General features: G+C 32.6%; 1 protein-coding gene across 50 annotated transcripts in view; it reads left to right on the forward strand.

The window, feature by feature from the left end:
* Positions 1-22281, forward strand: part of RIMS2 (regulating synaptic membrane exocytosis 2) — a 604627-nt gene that overhangs the window by 404680 nt on the left and 177666 nt on the right. For 27 of the 50 annotated variants that reach the window (XM_043601572.1, XM_043601571.1, XM_043601543.1 and 24 more), the window contains one exon: positions 458-567. In XM_043601572.1, coding sequence (XP_043457507.1) covers positions 458-567 — 110 coding nt within the window. Of the gene's footprint in view, positions 1-457; positions 568-1402; positions 1436-22281 lie in introns of all 50 variants that reach the window. The other 23 variants (XM_043601575.1, XM_043601534.1, XM_043601537.1 and 20 more) reach the window with 1 other exon arrangement.

The following is a 22281-nucleotide window of genomic DNA, read 5'->3' on the forward strand; positions in this document are numbered from 1 at the left end:
GTTCAGGGTTTTTTTTGTAGATTCATGAGATATTTTCTAATAAAGGGATATCCAATATAAGCCTGAGTAAAAATCTCCTTGGATAAAGGGAGGGAGGTTAGTGCGGAGAGTTTGAAATCTGGTAGAAAGAAATGGGAAGCATTACTTTTTATTTTTTGAGCTGCAGAACTCCTGTTGCTTGCATCTAGATAGAATACTAATTTACATTTAACAATTCCATGGGTGTTACTGTAGGATTCTGTGTGCATGTATCTGTGTATGTATGCATATTACACAAAAGTAGAAGCATCTCTTGACAATCATTCAAATATCCACATTTTGTCCTTCTTTCCTAACCTTTTAATCAGCAGCTAAACGTCTTTTAAAATTGCACTTGCACAGCTATCATATGAGCCAAATGTGTTAAAATTATTTAACTCATGCTACTGAAAATGAACATCAATGATGTATCTTGTAGGTCTCATCCTCGTACTGGGTCTGTCCAAACAAGCCCGTCCAGTACTCCAGTAGCAGGACGAAGGGGCCGACAACTTCCTCAACTTCCACCAAAGGGAACACTGGAGAGAAGTAAGTTTTATTTCTAATTATGTCAAATAGGAAATACACATGGAAGCTAAGGTGAATCAAGATTTTTTTTTTTTTTACTACCCTTGTGTTAGTTTTCTTCTTTTGTTAATTGAACGCCTTAGCCGCATTTGCTAGTAGCTATGTTTATAAATATATTTATAAATGTTACCTGTTTTGCACTTAAAATTTGTAATATTTGGAGATAAAATAACCTTCCGTTACTGCTCTTGCACATTTTCAAGATTTGAGTAAATGCATTTTAAAAAGTAAACTTAATGCTCTTAAATAAGCAATTGGATGATATTTCTTTGCTACAATTAAGTTTATGTAATTGTTGATAGTTACATAAAGTTTATTAGTAACTAGCCAAATCAATTTTCACACACTGCAAAGGACTGGTTAGCTGATGCACAACAATGGTGATCCTTCTCAAAACTGGAGTGCCAGAAAAAAGGTAATCATGAATATACAAAGAAAGATGCATGTTGTACTGATATTTTAAATACTTTCAAATTTTTGCATAAGAAGCACTATTTGTTTATACACAGATGAACATACTCCCCAAACATCTATAAATTCTGGGATAAAGGACCTCTAAAAGCATGGATGATAGAATATAATAATTTTCAACCTCGTTTTTTAAATGGTCCCTTTATTTAGTAACTGGATGTGCTTTCCCAAAAAATACATATATATTTATATATATATTTAAATCACCATTTAACTTTTCTTTAATAGATGATACATACATTCTGTATCTTTGGAAATTTCTGTTGTTTTTAACCCCTGTGCTTTGGTTCCCTTTTTTGTTTTGTTTTTATTTTGTTTTTCCTAGACAATGGAGTCAAGGAGATAGAACCTTATGAAGGTCTGTACATAAAGGAGGGTTTGTTTTATGCTGACAGCCTTTTTGGGGGGCTACGGAAGCAAAAATAAACCCAACTGCAATTGATGTCCCTCCATTGTAAAGACTTTTATTTACAGTAAAATGGTTTTGTTTTATGATTTTTGGTAAAGCACTCAATTTTTGATTCACTTGGAAATTATGCCAGGGAGTTAAATTTCTTTGCGTCATTTGAGTAAGAGTGCAAAGAGTTGAACTTTTCTTAAGTGAAATGTTCTGTTGCACATCTTTTCTTAAGATAAAATGTTCTGTTTTTAAATTTTTTTTCATCTGCCTTTCAACCAGAATTCTGTTTAATGCAAGACCTTAAGCAAAGATATCAATTGCAGTCTGTGTTTATGTTACTGAAGATGTACACCTAGTCTAGTTCCTCTTATCATCAGATATTTCATTTTGTATTTATGATGATCTTTTAATTATTAAATTTGTCTTTCTAGAAAAGAAAGTTGTTGAATTAGACAGTGGTTGTGGTTTGTATTCCCTACATCACCTTTCATGTTGTACCAAGAGTGCTTACAGTATACCAAAGTTAAATATGTGCAGTTTTATTATCAATAGTACGTTATGACTCAAGAGAAAATATTGAGTCATGATCTATGGAGTGTCATACATTCACTAAGATAATAAAAATTCCTCTGCCAATGATAGAATTCTAAAATTAACTTTGTAAATTTAAGGAATTGTTCGCTTTTATTTACTTACGAATTTCCAGCACGTAGAATAATGCCTGGCACATTGTAGGTCCTCGATAAATATTTGTTGAATGAATGCATGAAATATTGTTTAACAATTGAAAAGTTCCTTCACATAGTGCATTATGCATCACTAAAATAATCTTGCCTTCTATAGATGTTTGTATTAAAATGTATATTGCTATCACCTCTTTGTAACAAAATTTTAAGTGCACTACCTTTGGGCAGGGATATTTTATTGCCTTAGATATATATATATATATATATATATATATATATATATATATATCACTTGGAACAAGTTGTGTTCTTGTTAGTTGTTGAATGATTTATCGACTTCTATATTGAGGTTCTTCCTATGCTATGTACAATGATTTTAAACAACTCCATGCTGTTGTGACTAGTGCTAATGTGCTGCCTGATAAGGAGATTATAGCAGCACTTCTATAATTCTCAATTATTTGCATTATAATGGGTGTATATAATTTTAAAAGTACTTTCCAGAAGGAAAGTTCTGTAGAACATTTGAAATTTTTTGTCTCCCCAGGATTTTTAAAGATAGAGTTTTGACCTCATTTGTTGGCATATGAAGTCACAACTTCTTAAAATTCACTTTTAATATCTTTTACAGCCATAGTCTATTGAGATATGAGTAGTTCCATTCTTTGTAATAATAAACCTACCCGAAAGCCAACATAGAGCTGATAATGAAAGTCAAGGTTGAAGAAGTTTTTAACGGGCTTATCAACAAACATTCTATATACCATCTAGTTTCTGCCTTGTAGAGTCTATTCAAACCATGGTTTTCCTTTAATGTCCCTTTAATTGTAATTCTTTTTTCTTTTTTATAAGTAAAAGAAAGGAGAGCCTAAACCACCCTTGTTATTTCCACTATGAGACAAAAGGACTTGTTTTTCAGTTTTTTGTTTGTTTTGTTTTGCCTGAAGGTATGGATGATTTTAACAATGTTTTTGTAAATGTTGGTATGAACACTTAAGTAGATACATAATTGGGTAATTTTCTTTAGCTTTAAAGGAGATATAAAATATCTCTTTTAGAAGTTTCGTCTTCCCACTGATGTTAACGGTACATGAGCCAAACTAGGCTATCAATAGGCGGTCTAAATCAAATTATGTCTGGATTATCACTTAAAAGTTATCAGAAGATAATTTAATGGCATTATTTCAAAATCAAAGTAATGACACATTTATTTATCTAATCCTGTTCAACAGCTAAAAAATGATCAACTCCTAGTTTAATTCCTTTTGGTTTGGGTTATATTTTAGTCAATTAATGAAATTAATTTAAAACTTTATATATGTTGGTTTTCATGATGGTACAGTATTAGTTACCTTCTCCTTGTTTGAGAACCAGAGTAAACAGGAGCAATATAAGAAAAGTACAATGTACTAAACAACTGTTAAGGTATTATTATTTTTTTAAATTTTCTCCAGACCTTGATGTACTGGCATTTTGTAAAAGTAAAAAAGAGTTTATAATATCATTTTTTGGTTCTGTAACATAAAAGGTGCATAATATTATTTTTCTAAGAATATATCAAGCTTATAGACAAAGTATTTTGACTACTTTACACAGTTATCACATACCACAAATATTTTAGGGGCCACAATTACTCTTTTACAAATCAAAGTCAACATAAAAGAAGACAATATGATAATTTATTAATAAAATACTTATTTACTTACATAACATGTCAGAAACTTATTAAATAATCTCTCAGTCTCCTTATCGTCCCTCACTATATCATGAATAATTTGACATTTGTGTCACTGAGAGTAACAAATATATACATCTGGTCTTGTTTTTTTCTTTACTTCTGCAAATACAGAAGTTAATGAAGAAACGGGGCATAAGGAAGAGCAGTGGGGAGAAAAGCAGGGTGAAGAGGTCAAGACAGGTCTGTCTGTGTGTCTAAAATAAATAACTGAATGTTTGGGAAGTATGACTTTTCAATTTCATGTGAGAATTTAGGCTCCAAATTTATAAATGCACAATAAAGAATAGATTGTTTTTCAGCACTAATTTTTAAATAAATTGTCTAATTTCATTGATGGAGAAATATTACATAAGCTATCTAGGTAACTTATCAGAATATTTGATTCATCCATTGGAACATGTTCCTTAATGTTAAAATCAAACTAAAATTGTAGACAATGCGTCTGACCAAATTTATACCTATCCTTTACCCCAACTCTGTATTCAATTCATTTGTTTATTAAAAACTGTTTGAGTACCTACTGTGGGTTACACTGAGTAGAACTATATTGCAATCCTAGCCTCCTCTCTATAAAAATTTTGGTTTTGTAGAGGCAAATTGTAAGTAAATATAGAGCAGAATATAAATTCCATTAAAGCTTTTAGAGGCTACCTCTATTTTCTTCATCATTTTTTCCTAAAATAAAAATTTACCGTACATTCCCGTTTTCATCCCAGCTCAATATTGCTCTAATGTTTATTGACAATCATAATTTCTTCCCAAAGAGTCCTCCTTATAAGTGGTGTGGAAAGAGCCTTCATTGTGTTTTTTAAAGTCTCTATTACATTTATATATCATAATATCTCTTTCTCTATATTAGACACTCAGTATTGACATTTGTGATACGTGTGAATATACTTTCTTAAATTAAATAAACATAAATATTCTAGTACAATCCTATTCTATTGAAATGTGTGGCATTAAACTCAGAAGTTTGGCTTCATTGGGCATGTTAAGATTCTGAGGAAAAAAAAGTGATGGTCATGTTATTTGCCACTTTCTTTGTCAGAATGTTCCTGAAAGGATTTAAAACTTAAAATGTTACATAATCAGTAAATACATGTATATACTTCTTTTTTCAAATTATCACTATTTTTCTTTGAAACACTGAATTGAATCCCAATCTTTTCTTAGCTGTCAGTTTAAAAATTTTTTTTACTTTCTTTGAACAATAACTTTAGACCTAATTTTACCCTGTTTAACTCATCACTTTTTATTCATGAACAGTACAGTCTCCTTTATATGCCTTATGTTCTCTCCTTTCTCATTGTGTGAAAGCAATTTCCTTATGTCATCGATGCATTCTGTCAGTATATATAGTATAAGACACAAGACCTCTTAAACTGTACTTGCTGATTGTCAGTAACTATTTTTAATGTCGAAAGACGAGAAGAATCATCAGAGTGCATCTGATCATGAAAACAAAGGCAAGTGTAGCTGCATATTTATAAAAATGTATAACTATCTCTGTTCTGAATAGCTAATATTTTAACGACTAGAATGTCACACATCGTCCATTTTCCTGCAGTGCTATAGGAATAACCTGTTTGGAGCATACCGTAAAAATGAACTTCATTTTAATTTACGTGTGCAATTAATGTTTTCCTATTTGCCCATTCCTATATATCTCATATCAGTCCATATGAACACTGAAATGCTTTCACACTGTTTATGAATTGGCTTCCACAGGAAAGTCATTTTGTTGGATGTCATTAGTTTGGGGGCTTCAGTGGTAGTTAATATCATTTTTATTTATTTTTCACTTCCTTAAGATAAAGCCTGTTTGTTGGACCAGTTTGTTACCTATGCTTTATTCTCAAAACTAACTTAGTGAATTATGTAAATTATTAAATTAGCATAAAACCACAACTACAATCTTCTAAGTTAGTATAAAATTACTCCTTATTCTTCATTTTATTTTTGTTCCTACTACTTTTATCATAGGATGGGAAGGATATACTTTACTTTTGTGTTCATTAATGTGAGGTGTCATGTTTAATGCATGAATTTGTTTCCCTAGTGTGTGATTTCATCTTTTGTGGTGTGCTTAGTTTTTATTTGGGTTGTTAGTGACCTTAATTACTAACCGCTATTGTCTGTTTTCAATGTTAAAAAGACAATGAGGGAGAAACACCAAGCTCATCTAATAATGGGAAAAAAGGCAAGTCTACTATGAACTTAATAGTGCCTTTCTCTAGATTAGACACTCAGTATTGACATTTGTGGTGTGTGTGAATATGGTTTCTTAAATTAAATAAACATAAATATGCTAGTACGATCCTATTCTGTTGAAATGTGTGGCATTAAAGCCAGAGGTTTGGCTTTGTTGGTCTTGTTAAGATTCTGAGGAAAAAAGTGATGGTCATGTTTTCATGCAAAAAACACAACAAAGATATTTTTTAATCCAGAAATTGTTTTAAAACTTAACGATTTAAAAAATATTTTTTAAAGCAAAATTTTTAAGTAGAAAATGACATGAACTTAATTGTGAGTTCAACAATATTAAATGAACATATATAATATTTGTAGTTGTTCACAGTTTTATACACATGCATTAATATACTGCCTGGGTGAGTAAAAAGATGATCGATTTCAGTACTTAGATTTAGTTTTCTTGTAATTATTGGTGACTTAATTTTTTAACCCAGCACAACTAACTTCTGTCAGGAAAAGTAGGACTGTATATGTATTGTAGTAATTGCTAATCAAATATAACTATATGTATTGACTGAGAATGTCGGCATTTTAAGACGGTTATAAAAAAAAAATCATTGTTCTAAAATTTCTCTATATCATTACAATTTGCCCTTGTTATGGGCCAAATTAAGAAATGAATAGTTTTTGTGTCAGTAATTTTTAGTTACAATGTCTTTTAGTCTTGAATTCTTTCTGTCCTGTCTTCGTCTGTTATAAATACTGTCTACAGTGTCGGGTGTGATATTTAATTAGCGTTAAGATAATTTAATAATGTTTCTTACTGGGGAGTGTCATTTATTTGCACCCCTCTCAGCATATAATTCTTAAAATGTGCTAAGATAGGTAAAAAAAAAAAGAGAGAGAAAATAACATAGCAAAATAAATAAAATGAAATCAAGTATTATAAAATATTAACATTCTCCATAAAACAATAAAAATTTAAATAAGCCCTCAATGTGCATTTACATATTTGTCATTTTTATCTATTTCTTAACCTCTATGATCTTTGCTTAGCACCTACGAAAGGATATGTTCATATGAACTGAAATTTATGTCACTGATCCGAAAGAGTAAATACATCTTCTTAAATGTCAGGGTGCAACAAGTTTTAAGAACATTTAATGCCATTTTGTATTTAAGCACATTTAAATAAAGGTATCAAAAGAATAAGGACTTCCCAGGAGGTAACCAATGTAAATACTTGAACTGAGGAGGTACTTTCAGCAGGTTTTTTGGCTTCCTGACCTCTAGTTGACCCTGAATACCGCTATATCTTTTACTTCTAAACTGTTCTCCATTCTTGTTATTCCTTTGATATTGCATGTAAAAGTTCTACTGACAATGAGAATGGGGACCTCAGTCACTCCCACTCATGATTAATGTATTTTTATCATTTATATAAAAATCATCTTTACTACAAAACGTTACTATGTTATGTAGATCAATCCTACATATGATATAGTTGGACCTAGAAAGAGGTTCATGTATAAAATTTGAAAGATGAGAACTCTATATATTTTGCATATACTAACTCATGTTTTTATTTAGTGTAATATTTTGATGACCTACTTATAATAAAGTTCTGGGTATCTAATTTTTCCCTTTGCTCTTTGCTTTTGGGAGAGACAAATGTACTGTTTTAAATCTCATAGTAAAGTCCATGAGTAAGATTAAGGTGGGAGGTTGTTTTTAAATTGGTTAAAAGCATATTTATGGATTAGAGAAAATTCCAGAGGTTAAAAAGATGTTCCTATGTTCCTTCTACTTACATATTGAGTTAAAAAAAAAAGGGGGGGGGGGCGCCTGGGTAGCTCAGTCGGTTAAGCGTCTGACTCTTGGTTTCACCTCAGGTCATAACCTCACAGTTCATGGGTTCAAGCCATATCGGGCTCCATGCTGACAGTGCGGAGCCTGCTTGGGATTGTGTCTGTCCCTCTCCCTCTAACCTCCCTCCCCCCCAACCAAAAGTAAATAAATAAACTTAAAAAAAAAAAAGAAAAGTAAAAAAAAAAAAAAAAAAGGTAACCATGAATTCCAGCTGTAACCATGTGTTAGAAATGGCCAAGCATTGAATTGAATGATGGATTTATCACCATCCTCTCTTCTGGTTTAAAATGCAAAGAGAGGAAATAATAAAGACAGCTTTATTCTACATCTTGCTATGAAGTGCCCACATTTGATTTTGGAATAGACATAGTGTATGCTCCCCTTCAGTTAGTAAGATATGTGATCAGTTAGCCAAAATGTCTCCATTAACCCTGTATTAACATTAGATTCTTTAGTACTTGGAATCCGTTTCTGAGTTCTCAAATGACACTCTACCTAAGCCAATCCCTTTTGATACATTGGCTCTTCATACCCCTAACGAGCTAAAATGTGACTAGACTATCCTTATCCCATAGTATAGCGCTATAAATTAAGACTCAAAGAACAGCATAATTGGTGAGTTTCTAACTAATTATAATTTATTTATTTATTTATTAATTCATTATTTCTACAGATAATTTTGGGGGTACCTATGATGTTCCAGTCTCTGTTCTGGGTGCTGGAGATATACTAGTGTGCATGTCAAACAAGCTCCCTGCCTTCATAATCCTTACATTTATTGGAGGAAGCAAATGATAAATAAGAGAATATATAATATTGTTTCACATACTGACAAGTACAAACAGGAAAATTCAGTGAGGATAATGGATTAGATAGTATTCAAGAAAGTAGGGTAAATAATTCTTGATAATGCATTCTGAGAAGTATTCCCATCTAAGTAATATTTGAGCAGAAACCTCAATAAAGTGACAGAATTACCCCCTTGAGGGCCAGGGAAGGAAGAGTGTTCTTGGCAGAGGCAACAGCAAGAAGGAGGACTCTGATATGGGAGCCAGCTTGACTTACTCGAGAGAAAGTGGAAAAGTCAGTTGGGTACCACAGAGTGAGCAAGCTGAATAGTAGTAGGTGTGGTCAGAAGGGACTGGGGCAGGTGACTCATATTATCTATCAGTCAGTGTTAGGATTTGTTTTTTTTACTCAGTGAAATGGGAAGATTTTCATTCAAGTGACACAACACCATTTCTTTTTGAAATAACATCAATTTAATTGCCATGTTGAGCCTAACCTGAAAGAATGGAGATTAGAAACAGGGAGGCTTTTGCAATAACCTGGCAAAGAGGTGATGGTGGCTTAGATGGCTAGTGACAGGAGGAGTTGGACTCTGGGTAGATATTAAAGATAGAGCCTTAACGGATAAAGGGGAAAACTTGAGAAGAATCATTCGGTGGGCTCAAGTGCTGAGTTTTGGATGTAAGTCAGAGATCCTCTTAGACATCTAAGATAAGATGCCAAATAGGTGGCTTAAAACATGGTCTGGACTTCAGGTTAGAGATTTGGACTGTTTGGGAGTTAATCTCATAATAAGAGAGATTTAGGAACACAAGGCTGAGATCACCGAGAGAACAAGCATAGAAGAGGTTGAGGGACTATGACCTGAACTGCTCTCATATTTAGAAGTTGACAAGATGAGGTAGCAGGGTACTGAGAAATAGGAGGGAAACCATGGAGTGTAGTGTCTCTGAGTACAAGTGAAGAAAGTACTTGAAGTGGGAGAGAACTGTTGAGCATGAAACCATAGATTTAGCAGGTAGGAAGTCATGCTAACCTTCATTACTGACAGCTTTGTTGGAGACATAGGCAGTAGAAGGCTGAGTAGAATGGATTTAAAAGAGGAGAGAAAGAGAGATGGTGAATATAATGCCTTTGAACGAGTTTGGCTGTAAAGAGAAGAAAATCAATAAAAATCTGTTACAGAGGGAAGAGATCATAGAAACAGAATACATGCAGGATATGTGGGAAGCTGTGTGCGTGCGTGTGTGCGTGCGTGTGTGTGTGTGTGTGTGTGTTTTCTAAATCAAGATCTGCCAGTTTGCTTTGTAGAGTCATGTGGCCCCAGCCATCTGCCTATAGTTTACCAGGGTAATTATCGGTATTCTGTGGCTTTACTCCTAGATTTAGAATGAAGACTTTTAGATTTGGAAGGAACCTTATAAATCTTTTCCTAAAACTGCTTTCCTTTGTTAATAAAGGAGCAGAATTCTAGAGGATAATCAGCTTTGTTCAACCCACATGGTAACACATCTCTAGTCTTGACTCCCAATGTAAGCATTTCTATACTGTGCCTCTTCAGATAAGTGACAATCTCCTTGCATGGGTTTCAACCATTTATTTTCTTTTAACTATTAGCTAATGGTTTAGTTCATTTCAACCAATATGTGCTATTTTCAGTATATGGCACTAGTTGGTTATTGAGAATGCAGTAACGGATTCCTGCTTTGGGGAGGTCCCAAGTTAAAACAACAATAATATATAGTAAGAATAACAAAACGGGGCTGGTAAAATTATTTATAGCATGTCACTTACACAGTGTCTTAAAGATTGTGATATATAGGTATAAAGAAGAGGTAAGTTTTGAGGGGTTCTGGGTAGGTTTTCAGCCTAAGATATTTCTTCCACTGCTTGTCATAGTTTATATTCTGCTCATCTCTGATGGCTTAATTATTTTAATAATAAAAAGCTTTTTGGCTTTCCAGAACACTGAAATGTAAATGTTCCTGAGGAGACTGACCTGAGCTATTCTCACATACAGATCTTCATAGGCAGAAAGTTAGAACCTATGAGTGGGGAAAGGCAGGTATAGGGAAAGGGGTACTGTAACATGTGGGAGAGTACTAGGTACCTTAGAAGAGTCATAATGACGAATTCTGCCTTGAACTACCCCTACTCTACTCGTCTACTCTAAATAACGTTGCTTGCTTTGTAGCCATGCTATATATTTACTTTCTTTGAAAAAAAATTATGTCTTTATTTTATTTTGAGAGAGAGACAGAGTGCAAATGGGGGGAGAGGACAGACAGAGAGAGAGGAAGACGCAGAATGTGAAGCAGGCTCTAGGCTCTGAGCTGTCAGTACAGAGCCTGACATGGGGCTCGAACTCACGGACTGTGAGTTCGTACCTGAACTGAAGTTGGACGCTTAACTGACTGAGCCACCCAGGCACCCCTATAAATTTACTTTCTTAAATAATTTGGTAACTTTAAATTTCTCAGAACAATACCGGTCACATAATAAGTACCCTGTAAGTGTTAGCTGTTATTACTAGTGTTTCTTAGTGATGTCTTGCTCTGATTTTGCATTTTTAGCACACGGTCTGAAAACTTTCAATTTAAAGTAAAAGCACCTGGTTATAAAAGTAAAACTGAGCCACTTATTCAATAGATACTGTTTAGTAGTTTTTAGGAAATTATTAATCCTGATACTGTTTTTGATCACACAGTTTGCATAAGACACAATACCACAGGGAATAAGTAAGGCTAGATTACAGCATTAGTTATTGCATAACATGCTAATACATTTGTACATGTTTTAATCCATGTGTAAAAATCAATATGCAAATACTTAGAATACTTTGCTCTAAGTCAGAGAACTATTGAAATCACTAGTACTTTTCAGGTTTTGTAGTGTTTAGAGGACTCCATTGGAAGTCAATACTTGGCTCTTAAGCTCATTTCTACTGGTAGGCCTATGACCTCTGGTAAGGCTTTTAATTTCTCTGCACCTCAGTTTCCTCTTCTGTAAAATATTCTGTAAGAACTTTCTAAAGAAACGAAGTGTTTTTGGAGATGTAACTAATACGATCTAAAGTCTCAAATGGTTTTGTTTCCAATTTATTGTCTATGTTTTTACTGTTATTTGTTAATTTCGTTTGGTTTGGAAACTTAACAGATATAACCTCTAACTGACTATTTAGTGAGTCACTCGCTATCAGGTTTATAGACTAAGCCCTACCATGCTACCTATCAAAAAGTCACGTCCCTAAACATATAAAAGGAAAAATATTTTGTCCTTTGAGCCTCAATGTATAGTCATCTACTTTATTTCAAATATAGATAACCTTGCGATGAGAAAGAAAGGAAGGAAAGGAGGAAGAAGAGAGGGAAAAAAAAAGTTTACAAAGGAACCAAAATTAATAAAGTATTTTTGACAGTTTCTGTAAAGGATACTTGCTTCTACAAGTATTTAGGGGCGCCTGGGTGGCTCAGTGGGTTAAACGTCTGACTCTTGATTTCAGCTCAGGTCGTGATCTCACAGTTTGTGAATTCAAGCCCCACATCGGGCTCTGTGCTGACAGTGCAGAGCCTGCTTGGGATTCTCTCTCTCTCTCTCTCTCTCTCTCTCTCTCTCTCTGTCTCTCTCTTTCCCTCCCCTCTCCTGCTCTTTCTCTCTTTCTCTCTCAAACAATAAAAAAATAAAAATACAAGCATTCTAGAAATTGGAGAGCATTTAGAGTATGGGCTGACTGTGTTTTGCTGCCTCTCTGTATTCTTATGAATGATTTTTGGGCAAGGAGAGTACTGTACCCATGTCTTAATTTCCAAACTTGAATTATATCTAGATAGAAATGGATTTTATATTTCCTAAATATAACATTCGTTGCCAACTTAGGCCAACGACCATTTGACCAAAATTTATATGGAGAAATTCAGGGATATCATAAAACAGCAAGACATGTATCATATATTTTTGAGCATTCAATCACATCTGTATTATGGAATAGTAAGTCAGTGATGATGAACAGGATGGCTCGAAAGAAAAGAGACAGGACCAATGACCGTTTTAAAAGCGTATTTCAGTAGTCTGCTGTGATGGTCTGAACTGTATCAGAGACCACAGTAAAGATGAATCAATGCATTTAAAAATTTCCCTCCTCATTCAGTTCCACAAGCCTAAGTGAATCAGTTGTAGAAGTTAAAAATACTTCCAGAAAAATATTTTAAAATTTCTTTTCCTAGGCTTTCCTTCTTGGAGGCCATTTCTCCTTATTTTACTTTTCTTTCCCTTTTTTAAAAATTGTTTTTAACGTTTACTTTTTTTTTTTGAGAGAAAGAGAGCACAAGCAGGGGAGGGGCAGAGAGGGAAGGGGGACACAGAATCTGAAGCAGGCTCCAGGATCCAAGCTGTCAGCACAGAGCCCAACATGGGGCCAGAACTCATGAACCTCAAGATCATGACCTGAGCCGAAGTGGGACGCTCAGCCGACTGAGCCACCCAGGTGCCCTGTACTTTTCTTTCCCTTTTGCTCATTTTATTCTCTACTCCCAAAGACTCAATTGACTAATAACATTTAGTGAAAAACTCCCTTCTACCTCGTACCTCCCTGCATACTTCAGCCATTGTTCCAGCCATACCACCACTGACTTTCTAAACATAATCCTAAAGCCATCTTCTGTTTGTTGTTGAAAACAATATAATCTTAGGAACATGATATTGGACTAGAGAACGAGCACATATTTTGGACCTTGGCTCAGGGCCTGCCTTTACTATGTACCAACTACGTGACTCTAGGCCCTTAACCTGAGTTAGTTCATCTGAGAAAAGGAAATCTTAGCATATTTCTTTTATTCCCACTGTGTTACTTCGAGAATCGGATGAGGTAATGGATGTGGGATGGTTCATACAGTAGATAACTATTCAGCTCTTTGTTTTCTTACCTATAGAAACCAACCGCGTGATAGAAGCTCCTTTTTGTCTTTTATAGCATTAAATACAATGCTGTATGTGGGAGCACATTGAAACATATAGGATTATAGAAATGCAGTCTTATTAATGTAAGAATCTGTGCTCTTTAAACCGTAGTATTTGTAGGATTGGCTGCCTAGTGTGATGAAAACTAGCTGGAATACAGTTATTTTGAAGACATGTGGGTTTCTTAAATGTCACTTAAAAAACACACTTCATAGTTAAGTCTTCATGAGTAAAATCATTCTTTACATTGTCTAACATTGGTTAAAGATGTCTTTAAGCTTTCCCATCTACACATTAAATTCACAACTGAATATCTACTCAATTCAGTTTTAAAATACTCAGAGTACTAGTAAAAAATATATATATGTATATATATATACATATATACATATATATACATATACATATGCATAAATATATATATGTACATATACATATACATATACATATACATATACATATACATATACATATACATGTATATATCCCTCCAGAACAAACTTTTTGTCTGTACTTGAATGGATTCTCTCAAAGTAATACTTGCCAATTAAATTACATTATACGTCTCTGATTTTTTTACTTTTTACCTTTGGGTACTGGGTATACAGTATCATGGACTTGCCCTTTGTACTTAAGTTTCAATTTTAAGTTCATTATTATTTAACATTAAGGAGATTATTTTATTTTTTAAGTTACCACAATAGTCCTTTAACAGAAAAGACTGTCTTTAAGGTGTTGCATCAGTGATATTTTTGCTATTTTTATTTAATATATCTAAAACAATTTTCAAACAATTTGAAGATTTTCCTGATACAAAACTAGTTTGCTTTTAATTACTGTAAATATTTCATTTTAATGATGTGACCTGTAGTTCACAAAAAGGGCTTAAATATGGCTACCTTTTAGCACTGGCTTTTGGGTAATGAATGAATTAATGAGTCAGTAGTCACTTCTGTTCTTTTTGTGACTTTAATTATGTTTTAAAATAGACATTTGAGTTTCAACAAGCATTTAATAATAGTCACATTTAGAACTTTTGGAAAATCTTCTAAACTCTCGGTGTCCTACTTTCAATTCTGGTTTAGGTACTCTTCCATAAAATCTGCCTCATCAATCTAGAATAATAAGAAGCAAGAGCAACCCTGTATTTTCAGAGATGAAAATAACCTTTCAAATTTTCAAGACCAGCTTTCTCACTTCAAATATAACATCTAAGAGACCAAAGAGACTATGAAACTTGCCTAAGGTTATACACATAGTTAATAGTAGAAATGTTCCTAGAAACCACCATGGGTCTCAGTCTGGTAACATATCTATTACATTTTTTTGTCAACTGTTGATAGCCTTGATAGCCTAAGTCATCTTTCATTGTTACACTGGCTGACATTTATAAATTGATGGTTATGGAACTTCTTTTGTTATTGACGTGTAATAAATTTTCAACAAATACTGGCTAATTTCACTCTGCCAACACAAGACAAATGACTTTAAACAATTTCTCTTCATCTAAAATGTTTGTCAACTCAAAGAAAGTGTTTAAAATTAAACATGTCATGTGTTAAGGTGTTGTTTTTTTTTTTTATTCCACCCTTCAGAATATGCTTCCTGCCAATTTACAGATAGGCTGTACCATTTTCAAAACAAGCCATTTCAACCTCTACATACATACTCAATCTTACTTCAAAAGTAGCATGTCTTCTATTTTGTAACATTACAAACTATCAAGTGGTGGAAGGTGTAACAGTTCTAAAATGACAAATGTTTAGGGTTTTAGCAATTGTGATTTTAGAAACAAGTCTGTAATGCTTGTTAAATCTTTCATATTATGTAGGTGGGTAACCAAATGCAAGAAATACTTTGTTTCTAATGAACTTGTTATTTTCTGCAAAATGAGGGAATTGGTCTCTTGATTTTTGATATTACACATTAATTTGGATTAAGGGGCAGATGATTCCTTTATTCTTATTGCTTAACTAGAGCGTTGGAATTTATTAGAAAATTTGTATATTCTTTAAATGTTTTAAAATTTTTCTTTCCACTAGCAGTTGATTGAAGTATAGCATCTCTATCTAGCTTGTTTACCATTTCAGAGTCCTATATTGCATCTTTAGCAGATTATTTACCAATTGGAAAATCAGGGTATCGATGATACACCTCAGTGTTACTTTAATACTCCCAAATCAAGGAGTTAGTTTCTTCACAGTAGCCGGTTCATGTGGGACCAGAATAAAGTGACTTAGTATTAATAACATTTATTTCAGGTTTAGGAACTGAAAAACCCTTATAATTGATGCAGTTGATTCTAGCAGATATGCTAGAGATGGCATATTTTCCCATCTTGACAGTAGTTTCATCTTCCTAGCTATGTTTTGCTTAGGTCAGTATTTTAAGATGTTAGTATTCCATTATTTATGGCCAAAGGAGGATAAGGCACCAGAGGATTTTGTATGGCATGGTGAAACCTCATGGGATTACAAATATACGTCAATAGTAACCAGCTACTTATAAGGTAGCTTTAAAAATGTGAATAAAAAATAGGCAAGTGTGTACATAAGTGCTTATGAATGCTGCTGAGATTAAGATTCAATGGTGGTCAGTGAGTCTTTTGGTACATGACTTACAAGGCCCTACGTGAACTGCACTCCCCCACTTCCCATTTTATTACCTTTTTAACCTCATCTTCTAGTATTTTCCCCTTCATTCACTCTGTGCCAGCCACAGAGATGTCCATGCTTTTCTAGAACATGTCAGACAGGCCCTTACCTCGGGACTTTTGCATGTGCTGTTCTACCGATTGTAATGCCTTCTCCCCAAATAACTATATGGTTTACTCCCTTCCTTCCTTCCTTAAGTTCTTTACTCAAAACTTGCCTTCATGACTACCTTATTCAAGCTTCCGTCACACCCTGGCCATTTTTTTTTTCTTACCCACTTCATGTTTGTCTTTTGAGCACTTACACATTTCCAAGTCATAAACCATTTTACTCGTTTATCTTGTTTAATCTATTTCTCCTACTAGAATATAAACTTTATGAGAGCATGGATTTTTGCCTTTTTTTGTTTATGGTTATATTCCCAGTGCCTAGACGTGCCTGGATTATAATGGGTGCTGAATATATATTTGTTGAATGAAAAATATTATATAATACTACAAATAATTCTGAATAATCTTAGATAAGCCAGGTAACTCATATTCAATGACACCAAACTGTTAGTAGTTCCCATTGAAATAATATCCTCATTGCGCATAAATTTTTCTGTGGTTTAATGAAAGTACTGAATAAGGTAACAAAATAGTAATTTTATCTTATCATATATTAAAATGTATTTGTAGATTTTCTCTTGATTATCTTTTGAGGTCTCTGCATTTTAATTCCATATAAACATTTTATTTCACCATAATAGCACAATGGTTAGCAAAACATTTATTTCTAAAAGAAATTAATGTTATTTAATATCAACCAAGGAAAAAGAACTTTGTTTGCCAAACCATTTTAATTATAGTTTTTTTTATATATTTTGGCCCCCATCCATTTTATTGAAAATATGTTTTGGAATTTACTGGAATAAATTTTGGTGCTCTGGATTTTGAAATCAAAAAAGAAATTCAAATGTCACATTCCTGTATCTAAAACATCGACTCCATATTACTAAGAGTTTATGGAAAAGCATAGGGGCAAAAGCCTAAAAAATAATTATATTCCTGAAGTATCTTTAGGCTCTTTTTGCACACATTCTCTATACTTCCAACAAGGTCTGATTATTGTTTCTTGATTTGTACTAGAAGTCACATGGGAAGACCAGAAAAAGGTGAATGGTACAATAAGTGATGACAAATCATTGCCGAAAAAGAAGCACCAATCTGAGTCAGGTTTGTCAGGGTTTGGAAAACCACTGAAAGCATGAGACTATAAGCATTGCATTTCATGCTTTTTAAATATGTGTGTGCTTCTTGAACCTCCTTTTTCTCATTTTGGTGTGAACTTCATAGTGTGTAGAACCTATTTAATTAGGATGGTGAACACTTTATTTCAAGATTTGTTTAGAAAATGAATTCTACATAGTTTGGAAAAAACAGATTTTTTGTCATCAAGATTATTTCTATAGGGGAAGAATTGACTAATTTAAACACAAATGGCCATTTATATATTTGGCGGTTTTGACCCAAATGGAAGTACCTTAATGGAAAGGTATCACAATATATAATTAAATATAATATATTTATTTATTAAATGTATTAAATTTAATATATAATTAAATATAATATATAATTAGATACAAATATACTTAATTAAAGTACCTTAATAATGGAGAGGTATTATTTGCATCCTTAAAAAGTGCTGTACAAAGCTCCAATGATACTGTCAAGACATTAAACCAGATATTGGCAATGACTTACTTACAACTTTTGCAGCTAAAAATATTGCTACAATAAGGAATGGTAGCGTATTGTGTGAATTCAGTAGTCTCTTCAGTCCATTATTTCTATGAATGAATTGAAATAAAGCGGTTTTATTTTCCTCTCTTTCTTTTCTTATTTGGAGAAGTATTATTAACTAAGTAGAAAACAAAAACTTGAACCAGGAGTAAAGGGCAGAGGTAATCAATAAACTGAATAATCAGTCCTAGTTTTAATCAGTAATTGGATGAGAGTACACATTGAAAATTTCATTCAAAATTTTAGGATGTAAATGGCGTTTTTGATAGTGATATTATCATTAGAATGGCTGTGTCTATAGTAACAGTGTTAATGTATTTTTAAATGGTGACTTAGTTCATCTTAGGTCTCAAAAACTTAGGCTTTAAACTATGTCAGTGTATAAATTAAACTAACTTATTAGTGAGTATTCACTGCTATTCTGTTGTATGCCAGGCATTGTGGTTGGCACTGAGTTATTGGCATACACAACATGGATACAGCAATTGCCCTCATAGAGTTTATATTCTGGCACAAATACATAAATGAGAAGTAATAATACTAATGATTAAGTTACCACAGTTGTGATAGTGCTGTTAAGGAGAATAGGTTGCTTCGAGAAAAAGTAGTGTGTTACCTAAGTCCGGAAAGAAAGCCAAAATGCCACAGTGCAAGTGGCTTAGTCTGTGAATTATCTTTTAGTAAAACACATACTGAAAATTTAGTAAAATAAACTGGAATTTACTTTAGGAATCTAAATGTATTTATAAGTTGTAAGAAAAATATCTTTCTTTTTTTCAAATTTTCAATTAAGAATCACAGTTTATTTGGGTAGTAATTATCTTAATACATTTAATGGGATTCAAAGGTAAACGGTGTAAAATTAATGATTACTGTAAAACTCTTCCCTTGCTATATTGTGTGATATGAGTATCCTTGGTCATAACCTATTATTTATTTGTCTCCTTTGCCATCATTCTGATTACATAAATAGATTTGTGGCCCTATATATCTATGCAAATAAATTATGTTGAATACTAAAGTCATGAAGCAATGCAATGTTTAGCTAAAAAATTTTTTTTTAATCTCACAAAATTTTTTAAATGCCCTCTAAATATTATTAATTTGTATATTCTCACATATAGCATATATTTTTTTTATCCCTTTAGTCCCCTGATTGAATATAAACTTCACGTGTAGTACAGGAAAATTAACGTAGTTAGAGTGCTTGCTTTGATGTCATGATAAAATGTTTACATAGAGTTATCTATTGTTGGCAATTGTGCATTTTCCTATTTACTGGGAAATTCAAACTGGTCCTGGAAATTCACACCCTACATGTCATGAGTAAGTATGTGGAATGCTAAGGCAGTAAACACTGCTAAATGTTAGTGTCCTTAAATATTTTTGTTTGTTTCTATAAGTAAGGTAGGATATGTAAAGAATATTTTTCACTTATTGAAACTTTGAAGTGATGAAATGAGAGGAATTGGGGGGTATCAGGTGGGGCCAATTACATTTCAGTGACATGTTTTGAGCATGAGCTGTACGGAATGTATGTTTGGAGTCATCCTTTATTTTATATTTAAATACATCTATGATGCTAATAATCTATTGATTGTACTCAGTGTTTAATACATCATTTTCATTCAGTAAAATCTAAGATACCATCTTCCATTAATTGTTAAAGATTCTTCATCAGAAGACTATTGTAGTAAACTTGTGGTATTAGAAAAATTTTGTAAAGACTTGAACCCAAATCGGAGATGCAAAGTCAGCTATGTATCAATAGCCTGTATTGTTACATTTTTTGTTGCTGTTTTATGAAAGTCTGTGCAAGAATAATACCTGGAAATGTTTTCATTTTTAGGATGTATACTAACAATGTAAAGAAGTCATTTGCAATTTTTATTTTAAATCCAAGACTATAGAACCAGAGGTATACATGGCATTATGTAGGCTAGAAAATTAACCAATATTTGGATGAACTGTAAGTATTATGGATTAGTATCTTTTTTTTAAAGAAAAATCTTGACATCTCGAAAAACTAGACTGCCCTAAGGGGATTATCAGCCAAAGGGGTGATATATATTCAATATCTCTTACTTAATTGATAGTATAGATGAAGATCCCTGGGAAACATAATGATATTTATTACATTAATATCTTAGTTATGAGCATAAAATATAAAAATCATACAAATGATCTTAAACTTCAGGTTTTATGGATAATGTTTAGTGTAAATCACCAACATCTTCCTTATGTAGAATGTGGATTAGATTTTGTTTAGACCATAAAGTTAATAAAACATTCTTAACACAAGCCAGGATTTTTTGAGTATGGAAAATCTGTTGTTTATTTTTTCAATGAGCAATCTTATTCTAGACTAGAATACTGTGATCTATAATAATGCAGTATTATTAAACACTGAAAAACTTTCGTCTATTTTCACTTTGTGAGTTATCTGTTCTTATGGTGATTGAAATGTATCTGAGAAAAGAGCATATTTTACATAAAATATTGTATCTCATATTTTACTTAAACTCATCCGACAAAAAACTTTGGTGGGAAAGCTAACTTTAGTTAGTCATACTGAATGAATGTTTTAGAACTGATATAGTTTCTCCAATTAAAGATCTTGGACTTAAATAGTTCAGAATGTATTTTGAGATAACAATTTTAAATGATTTCTGAAACATTTGATAATTAATTGATACTATTCATAAAAAGATTACCTGCCTTGATTTGTTATTTTCTACGTGTAAAATATACTATATCTAGGAAAATTTTGAAATGACCTGGCTCCCTTTATTGTAATTACCCCAAAACCATGATGATGCTACTTACTTTGCTGTTTCTTATCTGGAAAATAAGTCTGCGCTTCTCTGGGAAAGTAGAGGACAGTGAACTTCTTTGTTGGGTTACTGTTACAATATTTTGCAAGTTGTGTTTTGCGGCATACTATAGCATCTTGTATGCATAAACCCTTAGTTTTAATATTATATGATGTAGTTAATGTATTAACCTTTAATTTTTTCTAACATGGATATCTCCATATTGTATTCTTTATGGATCTGTAACTGGTGAAGGTAGGGATTTTTTTTTTCTTCTCCCTTTGTAATTATACTCCATGAAGTTTATCTTAAGAAAAGTAAATATTGAGAGTTGTATTTTGTTAGTGAATTTAATACTTGATATTTTTTGAGTATTTTGATGTTAGGGACTTTTGCTTCCCTTTATTTTTTAATATTTTAACACTTCTTAATAGTAGAGACAATGTTTTCCATCTAAATCAATAATCTAAATTAGTCTTCTAGTTAGATGCTAGTCTAATCCATCTAATCTGGAAAATCGCATCAAGGCTGTGTTCTTGGGCAGTATTAGAGACTGGTAATTTCTGGATTGTTGTAGAATGAATATATTTTATTTTTGATAGAAAAAAAAGTAATGTAAAAACTAAGTAAATATTTTATACAACACACATCAACTGATGGGATTTCAGAATTAAATACTAATGATATCTTCAGATGTAAACATAGCATTCTTTGATAACAACTGTATTTTCCTATCGATAAAGTAAAATTTCATGGTTTATGCGTCCCGTTGCTTAAAGTTGGATCAGTTTCCTCTGAACATAAAGATAAGCTTATAAGGCCAAGCTGGAATTCAGTGACTGTCTTTTTAATGATCGTGTGATGTAGTTTGAAAGTCAATTATTTTAAGCTCCCTCAATACATACTCTGGGCATATTTTTCTTCCGTATTTAAAGCTGCATTATGTGTCAGACCTCAAGGACAGAATCAGAAAAAAACAGTACAGCTAGGAATGAGAACGAAGACATTTAAAAGATAAACATTTTTATTAGTGAGCTTTTAAAAATAGCAGAATATTGTAAAATATTGTACCGTGCTTATTTTAATAGGTAGAAGTTATTACAAGGGTTCAATAACTTTATGGTTGTTAACAAAACTATGGAAAGTAATAATTAGTTTAAAAAATAAACTCAAATCACTTGGTTGAGGAATTTTTCAACAAGATTTTGTCATAGTGGAGCAGTTTTAGTTTGAAATCAGTAAACTTGATAAACATTTTGTTTTTACATTCTAGATCCATCCTGACCTTTGTGTCATTGAGGCTCTCCTACTAAATAGTTGCT

Source organism: Prionailurus bengalensis, chromosome F2 (genome assembly GCF_016509475.1).
Source record: "Prionailurus bengalensis isolate Pbe53 chromosome F2, Fcat_Pben_1.1_paternal_pri, whole genome shotgun sequence".
NCBI lineage: Eukaryota > Metazoa > Chordata > Mammalia > Carnivora > Felidae > Prionailurus > Prionailurus bengalensis.